We start from the raw sequence: 13,358 nt of genomic DNA on the forward strand, positions 1-13,358 counted from the left end.
AGAGAGAGAGAGAGACAGAGAGAGAGAGAGAGAGAGAGAGACAGACAGAGAGAGACAGAGAGAGACAGAGAGAGAGAGAGAGAGAACATGCAGGAGAAGAGAGCAGAATTCTGAAACCTCTAACATCATTCACCAGACAAAGAAAATATGGAAGCAAGAAAGTCCTCTGCATGGCTTTGGCTAACAGAAAAAAGGAAACATTGTCGAATCCAGGGCACAGTGTTCAATTCTGCAGAACATAATTTTAAGATGGAAGGTCTGCAATCTGATCAGTAAATGCACTGGAAAGGGGGCCTCTGTTCCTCTAGCGTGTTCATTGGTACTCTGGTGGGGAATCTTCAAAGAGGTCTTGCAGTCCAACCTTTTGGTCACCATGAGAAGACCTGGAGTTTTTCATAGGCTCTAAAGTCCTCCCTTTGCACTGGTGATCCCAGTAAGAATCCCAGGAGTCAATGCAGATACAAGAAACTGACTTGTATACAGATTCATTAACACAGTTGGCAAGCTTGACTGAACGGCAGGGAAACAGTTCTGAAAGGTAGAGAAAACAAAGATGGCATTAAAACAAAAATATTGCAGGCTGCCGTTTTGTCTTGTTGACCGTGTCCTTTGCTTTACAGAAGCTTTTCAGTTTCAGGAGGTCCCATTTATTAATTGTTTCTCAGTGTCTGTGCTGCTGGGGTTATATTTAGGAAGTGGTCTCCTGCGCCAATGCGTTCAAGAGTACTTCCCACTTTCTCTCCTATAAAGTTCAATATGGCTGGCTTTATGTTGAGGTCTTTGATCCAAACACTTTTGGGTATGTATATGAAGGATGCTCAATCGTGCCACAAGGGCATGTGCTAAACTATGTTCATAGCAGCATTGTTTGTCATAGCCAGAACCTAGAAACAACCTAAATGCCCCTCGACCAAAGAATGGATAAGGAAAATGTGGTACATTTACACAATGGAGTACTGCACAGCAGAAAAAATGATATCTTGAATTTTGCAGGAAAGTGGACGGAGCTAGAAAACTCATTTTGAGATAGACAATTATCACATGTACTCACTCATAAGTGGTTTTTAAACATAAAGCAAAGAAAAACAGTCCACAAATCACAATCTCAGAGAACTTAGACAACAATGAGGACCCTAAGAGAGACATACATAGATCTAATCTACATGGGAAGTAGAAAAAGACAAATTCTCCTGAGTAAATAGGGAGCATGGGGATCTTGGGGGAGGGTTTAAGGGGAGAGGAGAGGCAGGGAGGGGAGCAGAGAAAAATGGAGAGCTCAATAAAAATCAATAAAAAAATGACAAAAGATAAAAAATAAACAAAAATATTGACATAAATTCTGATGAATCTAAAGTTGATTTTAGTGATGTTTGATGAATTGACACAAAATATATTACTACCTCACTTACAGTCAGAAATGATAGTAATCATAACGTCAATTCAAAATGAATTTATTAGAAGGCTTGCAGTGTTTCAATAGGCCCACTTGCCACTTTCCCCAAGTGTCTATATAAACACCAGTCCTCATGGGGAAGTTAGCCAAACACTTAGGTTGCTCAGTCTTCTGTGTCTGATGGTAAATGATCAAATGAAGAACTGAGTTTAAAGCCCATCACTTTCTTTGCAGCATAGTACTCTCACCAGTTGTTAGATTTCTCAAGGAATGCGGTGGTGCCTCCTCATCTTTGATACTATTACCACTCTTTTCTCTTTCATAATTGGCAAAGCATTTTACCAAATTTTTTATTTTTAACATTCATGAAACTGTTTGACTAGAACAAAAGGAAAAGGAGTAAATTAATACTTATGGGAAAAGAAATTTGGACAGAATGAATCCTTGGAGAGAGGACCCCAAGATATGAATGCCCAAGACGCTACTGGGGAAGTATGAGAGGATTCACCCTGATTTCTGCTGTCAGAATAGAGAGAGTGTATTCATAGATAAGTTCTTATTTCCACTCTAAAGTATGAAGAGCAGCTTAGACTAAAAGGGCGAGTGTAATATTGGCAGAAACTTTGTTTCCCTCCTCTTTCTATTTCTCCCTCTTTCCCTCCCTCCTTCTCTCCCCCTTCTCCCCTCACTCCCTTCCTTTTTTATTAGACAGGTTGTCATATAGCCAAAGCTTGTCTGAAAATCACTATGTAGCCCAGGTGAACTCTTTTGAACTTTTGATCTTCTACTTCCTGAGATACTGGCTTATGGGGAATGTGCCTTCTCGTGGACAATTAGAACCATTTTATTTCTGAGAAAAGGAAGTTTAGACCACAGCATTGGGTGAGTAAAGGTAACCTGGGGCTAGAGTTGGCTACAGTTTATGAAAATTATAGCATAAACTGAGTAGGTTCACCTTACAAATCACTATCTGGAAGTCTTTTATTTTCCTAATTTCTTTATAGATTTTTTTTTGGCACACACATGTGCCAGGGGAGAATGTTCAGATCTCAGGGTAGGTTGTATGACCAAGCATATAATATGTTGGAAATATATGTGTGACTTTAGTGCATCTCGTGGTAGAAGTGGGCCTGTGTGTGCATGCAATGATGAGAGAGGAGATGAGGGAAGGGTGAGAGAAAAGACTTAGAGGGTTAATCTCTTAGTTTCTGTTAATATCAGTGCGCTTCAGAGAAGCAGGTTGTATTTCAGTGTTGTTAACAAGTTAAGCTGTATTTGGTGTTAAATAAGCACACAAATCTGTAGGAGTGTTTCTGGTGGAAGAGGGGTAGTTCTATTTCAGGAAAAAATGAAAATAATTTGTGAACTATACTTCTTACATTAGTTCATGTGTGAAAACCCAAGTCCTTGACCATGTGTATAGAGATATTTCATTTGTATTTTAATAAATAAAGCTTGCTTGAAGATCAGAGCACAAAACAGCCACATCACATAGGCCAGGCAGTGGTGTCACACAGCTTTAATTCCAGAAGCCACACTAGTTAGTCATGGAGGCTACGCAGTAGTGGTGCACGCCTTTAATCCCAGCACTGGAGAGGAATATAAGACAGAAGGAGACTAGAACTTACTTTTTCAGTCTGAAGATTTCATAGAGGTAAGAGCTCTCTAGTGGCTTGTCTGCTTTGCTTTTCTGATCTGCAGGCTGAACCCCCAAATTTATCTCTGGGCTTTTATTAATCGTGCTACACACATAGGACAGTTAGCATGTCCTCTGCTCTGTTCATGATTCTTGAAATTCCCCAACATCAACATTTACATTTAGAACATTTCTCTTATATATGTGTTCGTGGCAGGCATCTCCTTGCTGTCTGTGTTGAAATTTTCATACTGCTTCTGATGCTGACTAATCCAGACAGGTCATGCCAGACAACAAAATTCCAAAACAAGTGCCCCCCCCCCCCGCCTTGCTAAAGCCATTTACTGAATCAAGGACACAACTCCCTCATGTTCTGGTGTGTTGTTTTCACAAACTCTGATGTTAGGTTTAGCACCACAGTTAGGGAAATCTTGTTGGTAAAGTGTAGATACAAACTGTTATAAAAGGGAAATATGACCTCAAGAGGTTTGTCAGCGAACACTGAATATGTAATATTAAGCCATTAGTTAACCTGGTAAATGCACAGAGGAATTGGTGAAATTTCTACTTTATGCCGTTTGGTTTGTTGCTCTTGAGAGAAAGAGGTGTGCAGAAATAATCTCTATTTCATAGATTGCAAAATATAGACCATGACTCACTTCAAATCTCAATGTTCTCAAATGGAATAAGTGAGCTAAAACTTGTGTATCCTCAGCCCACTTTTCTATCTTACCATTCTAGTCAGGTACAATTTCCCCTTCCTGTCTTTAAACAAATGCTTTTAGTTATATTTTGAATAATTTGCATGTTAATATTTAACAACAAAATAAAAAAATGTTCTAAGAGGCGCGCATTCCCTACACCCTTGTCCACTGGCCCTCCAGGCCTTTCCCCAGATATCACGATGGTCAATGGTTTCTTCTAGTATGTTCAGAGAGACTGACTACCCACAAAAGAAGGTTCAGTGAGAAATATCAGCACCTTGATCACCTTGTACTGAACCTTGATTTTTGTCAATCAGCAAATCATCCTGAAATTCAGAATGTGTGTCCCTATGTGTGCATCTATGTGCATCTGTATGGATGTACATATTTACATTTTATGAGTTTATCTGGTAGTTTAGATTTATTTTTGAGCATATTCATATACATATATGTATTTAAATTCTACATGCTATTTCCTTCTATAAATGTAATAATTTCATCATAGTTGTGGGTATTTAGAATCTTTTCATTCACTTGTGTTTAAAATGGTCACGTGAACATAATGGTGTGGTATATAATTTTCAACTTGTTGAGAGACATGTACAAGTAAAGTTTAATAATTATGCATTTGATTAAAAATTAAATTCTGACAGAATTGAAAATTTATCTTCATTTAAATAGTACAAAATTTCACCATGACAAATTCCTATTTAAATATTTTCAAAAATACAATTTGTTTGCAAATACTTTGATGTTAAACTACAGTCCTAACTGTAATCTTTGTAACATGCAGTTATGACTTTAAATAATGCAGAAATGCTGTGTTTCCATACTCCATTCTTCCAGAGTTAATAAATTATAGCAGAGGATTACACAGCCAGGTCATTGAGCTGCTGCAGTTCATCCGTCCAGTGATCAACCAGCTGTCCTTGCACTCATCCATTCTGTGTTTGTGTCTACTCCTTCATAATCTCATGTGTCCCCACAGCTAGCACTGCACTGAAAATACAGAACAGTCAGTATTCTTTTTATGTTCACAGCTACACATCTGCCCCTTCGCACACCACATTCCACCAAGCTGGGAACTACTTATCTGTTCTCAGTTTCTAGATATTACCTACTTAAAATCATGCTACATAAGCACAAAGCCTGAGTGTAAAACCTCTTGGGAGAGGCTTAAGCAGATTCATGGGAATTTTACTGAATTTTTCATTTCTTTTTTGCAATTGTTTTTGTTTTTCAAAGACAGGGTTTTACTATGCAGCCCATACTGGACTGGGACTTATGGCAGGTCCCCTTCCTGCATAAGTCTCTCAAGTGCTGGGATGGCAAATATGAGGCACTGCATCCAGTTTGTTCATTCCTGTTGTTGCAGAATTGTTTTCTCTGGCATATAAAATTCACTTTGCTATTCCCTGATTGAAGGACTTCTGTTCTACTATGAATTCCTGGTTTTAATAAATGAATATTCTATAAACAAAGTGTAAGATTTTATGTGAATATGTTTTACATTTTCATTTATTTATTTACTTTTAACACAGTCTTTTCTCATTCCATGCAGCCATCCCTGGTCCCACTTCCATCCCAACCCACTCACCCTTTCCCCCCCCCGCCCTTCCCCCCACACCCTGCCTTGCACTCTCCAGAAAGGGCAATGCTCTTCATGGGGGGGGGTCAACAAAGCCTGACACATCACTTAGAGGCAGGATCAAGGCCCCCTCCCCATATCTAGGCTGAGCATTCATTTTACTGAGGAAAAGGCTTAAGTTTTGAAGGACTACAGTGCAGCTGTGGCTGTAAATTCTTTTTTTTTTTTACATGACACTGTGTTTGTTGATACTTGATTGATTTGTTTTCTAATTTCTTAACATTGATCATATCTGCAAACAGACTGTCTTTTAAGTTGGTAACATATATCTTATGGCATTAGTTTTCACAGTCTTTTAAAATAAGTTTTATCTTTGTTGATTTTTCTGCTATACATTTTTATTGTAAAATTCATGCTATTTTTATTATTTATGCCTTATTTTCTTCAGGTTCAAGTTTCAAAAAACTACTTGAATAGTTCAGCTTTCTGAAATAAAAACAAACAAGCAACAAAACAAACAAAAAACCCACAAACTTTAAAAAAGACTCAGTCTATGCTTGACTTAGTAAATGTTCAGTGTGCCCTAGCGATATCATGACTTCTTTTACCTTTCAGTTCAGTGCTTTACAGGCGTTAAATGAACGTGGAAGCTGCGTTGTTCAGCTCTTCATATCCTCAGATACTTTTTGGCTGGTTATTTAATCAATTGTATAGAGAGGCGTGTTAAGACATCTGATTGCACATTTGACTACCGTTCTTTTAGCGTTTAAAGCTACTTACTGGGAGTTTGTATTGTATTCTGATATTCTGGGCACTAATTAACAGAGACTCTTCCCGTGGGTGGTGGTGAAAGTGGGCCATAGTCTTTCCCCAATGCCTCCACTCAGTCCAAGGGCTCCACCTTCTGCTGAGCCTGTGCGGTCGTTTTCTTTCTCAAATGGTAGTTTCCCTTGTTCTTAAACTACTCTGCCCTTCCCTTCACCGTCAGTGTCGGTGCTCATGTTGTCCTTTGTCTTCCTCCTGCTAGCTCCCCTTCTCTCAAGATAAATCTCATTGAAGATGGAGTGTTGTGATACTGCTGGACTTGCTTAGTATTTAAAGGTTTTCTGAGCTACACTCAGAGCCCTGCGGCTGTGCTGCAATCCTGTGATGCAGACTGCCTTACTTCTCCTTTACTTACATGATATTTGAGGTTTGTGTGCTCCCCCTTCCTCTCCTTCTACCTATAACTCCTGTCACCTGGTTCCTTTCTATTTCTTTCTCCCTCCCTCTTTTGAAACATGGTCTCACATTGTAGCCCAGACTGGCCTCAAACTCACAATCTTCCTTTTACCTCACTGAAGATTTAGGTGGTCAGGGAGGATGTAGAAATCCCTTGTCAGTGTTTGAGTTTCAGGAGGAGTGGGGGAAATTCCCACTAGGCCTTGTCTGCAGGATTATCAGACCCTAAATCAGGAGATGAACAATTACTCTCTTAGTCTTTCTTGTCTGCAGGATTATCAGACCCTAAATCAGGAGATGAACAATTACTCTCAGACCCTAAATCAGGAGATGAACAATTACTCTCAGACCCTAAATCAGGAGATGAACAATTACTCTCTTAGTCTTTGTGCTTCCAACAGGTCTAAACCTTGATTCTCATGCTGTGTGGAAGGTTATGGTTAGATCCTGCAAAAAGTGTCCTTATCTATATCTGGTTTAGTCCTAACATGCTTCTATTATTAGTCAGAAACAATTTTACAGGTTTGGAATTTATCATATATACTGATTTCTAACTTTGTTGTAAGTAAATGAGCCCTGACTCCCAAATGCTCTTCACAGCACCGCACCCTAGGTTCCTCCATAGAGTCCGCTTGCTTTTCACTTAGTCCCTAAGAGTAATAGTTTAAATTAAGAAAATACAACACATTGCTCTCCGTATATTTTCCCTTAGTGATGGAGAATGCCACTTCGGTGGATGGGTTCCTCTTGCTTGGTCTGACCAGTGCCCACGAGCTGCAGCCCATCTTTTTTATGATGTTCTTAACCATTTACTTGCTGAATTTGGCTGGAAATGGAGTGATATTAATGATCATCACTTTGGAGAGAAGACTCCACTCCCCTATGTACTTCTTTCTAGGAAACCTTTCCTGCCTGGATATTTGTTACTCTTCGGTGACTCTCCCCAAGGTTCTCATCAACCTCCTCTCCAGGCACAGAACCATATCTTTCCTCGGCTGCATCGCCCAGCTACACTTCTTTCACTTTCTGGGAAGCAAGGAGGCCATCTTGCTGGCTGTGATGGCCTTCGACCGTTTCGTGGCTATCTGCAGCCCACTACGCTACACTGCTATCATGAATCCCCAGCTGTGCATCCTGTTAGCAGCTATGGCCTGGATCACCAGCTTCTTCTATGCTCTGATGCATTCTGTCATGACTGCTCACTTGAACTTTTGCCACTCTCACAAGCTCAGTCACTTCTTCTGTGATGTCAAGCCCCTCTTAGAAGTGGCCTGTGGCAACACAGTGCTCAATCAGAGGCTCCTTTCTGTTGTTACAGGCAGCATATCCATGGGGGCCTTTCTTCTTACCCTCCTCTCCTATTTCTACATCATTGCCTTTCTTCTTTTCAAGAACCAGTCCTGCAGAGCGCTACGAAAGGCTCTGTCAACGTGCACCTCCCACTTTATGGTGGTTTGTCTTTTCTACGGACCTGTTGGCTTCACATACATCCGCCCTGCCACAGCCTCAGCCATGAGTGAGGACCGGGTGGTGGCCATCATCTATAGTGCAGTCACCCCAGTGCTGAACCCCCTCATCTATACCCTTAGGAACAAAGAGGTGATGCTGGCTCTGAAGAAGATCTTTGGGAAAAAGTTGTTTAAAGACCACCAGCTACATGGAGGACACCAATGAGATTTGTATCTTATGTATATGAAGGCATTTCTCTATAATAAACGGTGAGTTAACATTTTCCCCCTCTATCAGGGGTTTTGAGTATTTCATGAAAAATAAGAAGTTCAAATCACATGGGAATAAGCAAAACAATTCTATAGTATCTTAAAATATGAATTTCAGTGTGTCAAGGGGTTTAACAATATCCATGGCACATATGCCCGGGTAATTAAGTGATGTGGAAATCTAAAAGAAGGTAGGAGGGACTGAGAGAGATGTGACAAGGTTCTTGATATATATTAGATAACTTGTCTGGTCTTTGCCCTGCATTCCTGGAAGAAAGCTGCAAAAACCTTAAGTGTCTTAGTAACTCATGGGCCATCTGGCTCTTGCCTGAGTTTATATTCACAATAGATTAATGGTAGGCACCAAACAAACCTCAGATGGGAGGTTGGTTATGACAAAAAGATTATATGATTAGAAATCTGAGGATTTGGTGGCAATAGCTTGACTCTTTAGTGAGGAAGGCTAGAGATTAAGTTCAGCTATGAGGCCAAAAAGAAAAAAAATAAAGCCATGTAAGGAAGTCTTAGTAGAAACTCAATACCAAGGTGAGGTCCACATGTTTGCACATCAGTGTTCAGAAGGGTTGTACACTGTGAGGACCTCACAGAACTTTCCCTTTGTCCTTTTCCCAAGCTCTTAGCGTATCCTGTTTATGATAAACTAAAATCATGAGCATAGCATTTTCCTGAGTTCCATGAGTCTTCCCTGAAATGAAGGAAAACTGTTCAACTGCAGGAAGGAAGAAATCTATCATCACAACACAGACAGAGCTGGAGATCAATGTTAAAGGACATCCGCCAAGCATACAAAGACAGAGGGGTGGTACTTTAAGAACAGAATCTACTTGTTGGTAGAGGCATCTCCTACTTTTCTCGCTTAAGGGTTAATCCAGTGGGGCTGGTTAAGAACCTGGCTAGGGACCAGCCCTAGGAGTTGTTTCCCTTTAAGACAATGTGCTTTTCCTTCTCAGAATTCTTGCCCACTAGTGAAGTCCCTAGAGCTTAGCCTACCCCTCCTGAAGACTGGGCTGGGTCTGCCCAACTTTCTGAAGCAGGAGTCTCAGAAAGGTGTAACTATTTCTTTTTCTCCTTATTTGTTTTCTTTTGGATGTTGGCTAGAACCTAAGCATGCTTTTAAACTCTGTAACTAACTATGAAATGTGTACTGCTTTATCTCAGTAACACGGCTTTTGCTTCTTCACTTCTCCATCTCTCCTCCTGCCCCCCCCCATCCCCTTGCTGCCTTCCTTCCTTCCTGGCAGTTGTGAGATTTGCAGGCTACCTGCCCTGGGGTTTCTTTTTAAGCACTAATAAATTTCCCTCTAGCTTCCATTTGAGGTTTTTCCTTTTCTTCCAGCTTCAGTTTGTTTCTGTTTTTTAAATTTACTTAATAATGGGACTTAGAACCCCAAAGAGGGGACTCTGGCTTCCCAAGTATCACCCGATGGCTCTGCTGGGGCTCCTCAAGACTTCTGGTAACACTTCTTTCCTGCCTTTTAATTCTTCAATCGGCAGAGAAAAATGAGCCCATTTCTGTACCCCTAGACAGCAACAAAGTCGGATGTGGAAGCTACGGTGAGCTTGTAGAAACTGACTAGAACAATGGGAAAGCACTGGTGAAAGCAAGAGGTAGGTCAGGAAGTTCTGGTGAGCTTTGCCCAGGCGGGTGACTGTGCGAGCAACTAAAGATGAAGGGTACGAGGGGGCCAGCCTCCAGCAGCACAGGGCTTTGACAGGAGTCCACGGAGTTGGTGAGGCTAAACTTTTCTATCTGAGGTGGGGTTAGGGAAAAAGGCACCCACAAACTTTCTTAATTGGCTTCTTCTTTATTTTCTTCCTATATTTGCTACAGCTTTTATACCCCAATAGAATCTTCCAGGCAGCACAAGAGTCAAAACAGTTGCATTCCATTTTTCCAAGTAAATGATTATAAGTAAAAACATGTTTTTCATCTCCCCCACATGATTCAGAAAGAGTCATTCCCATAACCCACATACAATATATATAGATAATAAGCAAGCAAGAGGCATTGTTCTCAGTCAACTTTTTTTTGTTGTTGTTGGCAGGCTGCAAATTGTGGTTAAAAAAGAATCAATTACTTAATTATGAAAGGTGATTGTGAGGGAGTTACAAAGTAAACTTTTATACATAAAAGACAGATAAACGCTAGTTCTCAGGGTGCACACCCATTTATCAATAACAGAAAGCTGAGGTCAGGAATTGGCACAAAAAATTTAATTCTCACCTTTGTTTATTAACCAGGTTTAGCAAGAGAAGCTAGTAACAATCAGGCTGTTTTGTATTTTCTACCCTAACCTAATGAGACAAACAGCCCAGCTATGTGTCTTTGTGAACCTTAGATTGTTTTCTGGGGTTATTTATTTTAAAACTACTAGCAAGGCATCTGGTCTAACCTGAAGTTTTATTGAGGCTTTGTTTTAGCTAATTGTACATGACCACCACTTTTCAGCAGTAGAGAATTGGAGACAGCTGGGCTCCTGACTCAGGAGCTTTTCTTTCTTTCAGCCATTAACCTGAGCAGCTTCTAGAGAGGGGCTCATGAGTCTTAGCTATGAAACATATTCTTGTATTAACTTTATTCATCAAAACTCTGTATAGGCTATCATTATTATTATTATCAAATTGGACAGTACAGCTAAGGAGGAGGTCATCTTCTTGACAATTCCACAGGTAAAAATGCCCAGTAGAACAGGCATAAGATAAAGACACTATACTGCAGGCAGTGAAGATCTCCCTATGTCTACTCACACAATGTCAGATACCAGAGAAAGAGAGATGCAGCAAACATATAAAGGCACAGCAGAAGCAAAAGATATTTCTAGGTTCTGCAGTCCTGTGGCCTTGCCTAAACAAGATTGGCCCATCAGAGGGTTCCCTTCTTGTGGGCGGACACCTGGAACTTCAATTGCAACTCACTGTTCCTCTGGCATGGCCAATGGCAGAAGGGATTCTTAGAGTTAGCAATGGCAAGAAGAGGGTGAGGGATTGAAGACAGTCATGAGAATCCTTGGATGTCAGGCTCTTCTTGGGTCACCCTATCCTTCTCTACTCAGAAGAGGTAGGCAGAGAGCCATGAATGCAGGAGTTGGAGCATGAAGGAAGACCCAAGCCTGGTGAAAAGGAGATAACTGTTTCCTAAGCAATTGAGGATTCAAAGACTCACAAATATTTTGCCCCTGGGCTGGCCTTATAGCGTACAATGAGGACTACTGAGGCCCCAAGAACAATGGCAATGGGTTTTTGATCTTACTGCACCTATTGGTTTTGTGGGAGCCTAGGCAGTTTGGATTGCTCTTTGGGCTGACGAGGGGGGGGGACTGGACGGGGGGGGGGGGGGGGAAAGGGGAGGCGGCGGTGGGGAAGAGACAGAAATCTTTAATTAATTAATAAAGAAATAAATAAATTTAAAAAAAGAAAGCTGACTGAGCAAGCTAGTAAGCAGCACTTGTGAATCGTCTCTTATCTGCCCTGTTTGAGTTCTTGCCTTAACTGCTTTCAGTGATGAACTGTCACATAAAAGTTAGTGGAATAAACCCTTTCCTCCACAAGTTGCTTTTGTCATGGTGTTTCATCATGGCACTAGAAACCCTAACTAAAACAGAGGATAAGAAAGACCTGTCCTCCCACCACAGGCTCTTTAGGCCGACTTGTGGCTTATATATAATTGCATGCAGAGTTGACTTCTACAATTGTAGAAGTGTAGCACAGAAGAATGGCAAATAGAACAGGAACGAGAGCTCTGGGTCTACCAATCATACGAGAACTTGAAAATGAGCAGTACCACAAGGATGTAAATGTGAACATATCCTCTAAGGACAGTCACATCAAAGAAGAAAAAGCTGCTTTTCTTATTGTTGGCCCCCATGGCCAGCAAGGTTAATCTCTGAGCATAGAAGGATATTGAAAGGCCTGTGTGGGGAATCAGGAAACTCCAGGTCTTTGCACTCAAGAAGTGCAAGCAGAACACTTCTCATTTTTATTTTTAAGCAAACAAAACATGATGTGGTTATTTACAGTTACCTTAAGCAAATACAAGTACAGTGAGGGAATACACCTAGTATTATGTCTCATCATCTTTGACCATGTGAAAAGAGCCAAGAATATTTCTACCATGCTTTTGCTTTCCCGCAGAGATAACATGGACATACCAGGGCATTTTCTTCAAGTCTTTCTTTGAAAGGCACTCACTTATCATAGTTTATGCAATTCTTTCTAGAAGGTCACTTTGTGGGAAGAGCATTCTACATTCTATCTGCAACATCCATAGTTCACAGGAAGTTCACAGCTTTCTTACACAGACTCCCACATGTTATGATGAAATTCCTCAAAGTTTAATTGACAAGCACTAAAGCCAACCAGCTCTATGGGTTGTATTCGTGAACAGTCCCTGATCTAGCCCTGTGATACATTTTTTCACATCAAATTTATTTTATTTTATTTAAAAGTTGTTTTAGTTTTATTTAAAAATCCTCAGCATTATATAAAAAGTATTGTGTATTTCATTTGTAAATCATTTCCAGCAATGGAGGTTCAAATTGTGTAAAGATTTCTCTAGGAGAATTTGCACTCAGAGAATGCTAAAATTTCTTCAGAGTGGCCACTGGGGAAGAGAAAAAGGGAAAGTGTGGGAAAGGGGATAAGTGCTCAATGCCAGCCTGGTTTTCTCACTTCTCAAATTGTACTGACAAGAGACAGGCACTGGGCACAGTCAAGATACCCATTTCAGGAAGAGAAGTCAGGAGTTCTTGAAGTCACAGCAGGGAAGAGTGAAACTGGAAGAAATTCTGTGCAGTGCAGTTCCACATAAGGCAACTGTCTCATCCGGTGGAAGAAAACAGGAAAAACCAAACCAAACCAGGGTGTGGGCGTTCTTGTGTCTGGAGGGTGCTGTCCTATGAACTGGCCTGCAGAGACTGAGGCTGCCCTTGGCACTCTAAGACTCTCTAGGGATATTACTCTGCACCTCTTAAAAGCAGTTCTACATCAGCTCTTGGTGTCTGCAAGGTGATTCCTGCTGAATACTTTTGATCACAGCTGAGTGAGTAGTTTATATTTGCTTAGCTATAACTCCATTACT

The 13,358-nt window shown here is 40.7% G+C and overlaps 1 protein-coding gene across 1 annotated transcript; it reads left to right on the forward strand.

The window, feature by feature from the left end:
* Positions 1-7,256: 7,256 nt before the first annotated feature.
* Positions 7,257-8,216, forward strand: Or12d3 (olfactory receptor family 12 subfamily D member 3). The gene has a single exon (XM_050131536.1). The coding sequence runs from the start codon at positions 7,257-7,259 to the stop codon at positions 8,214-8,216; it is 960 nt and encodes a 319-aa protein (XP_049987493.1).
* The last annotated feature ends 5,142 nt before the right edge of the window (positions 8,217-13,358 follow it).

The sequence above is a fragment of the Alexandromys fortis genome, unplaced genomic scaffold (assembly GCF_014885135.2).
Source record: "Alexandromys fortis isolate MF-2015 unplaced genomic scaffold, M_Fortis_MF-2015_v1.1 scaffold_372, whole genome shotgun sequence".
In the NCBI taxonomy this organism is placed as follows: domain Eukaryota; kingdom Metazoa; phylum Chordata; class Mammalia; order Rodentia; family Cricetidae; genus Alexandromys; species Alexandromys fortis.

Coding starts and splice junctions, on each gene's coding strand:
- Or12d3 (XM_050131536.1), top strand. CDS start 7,257: ATGGAGAATGCCACTTCGGTGGATGGGTTCCTCTTGCTTGGTCTGACC.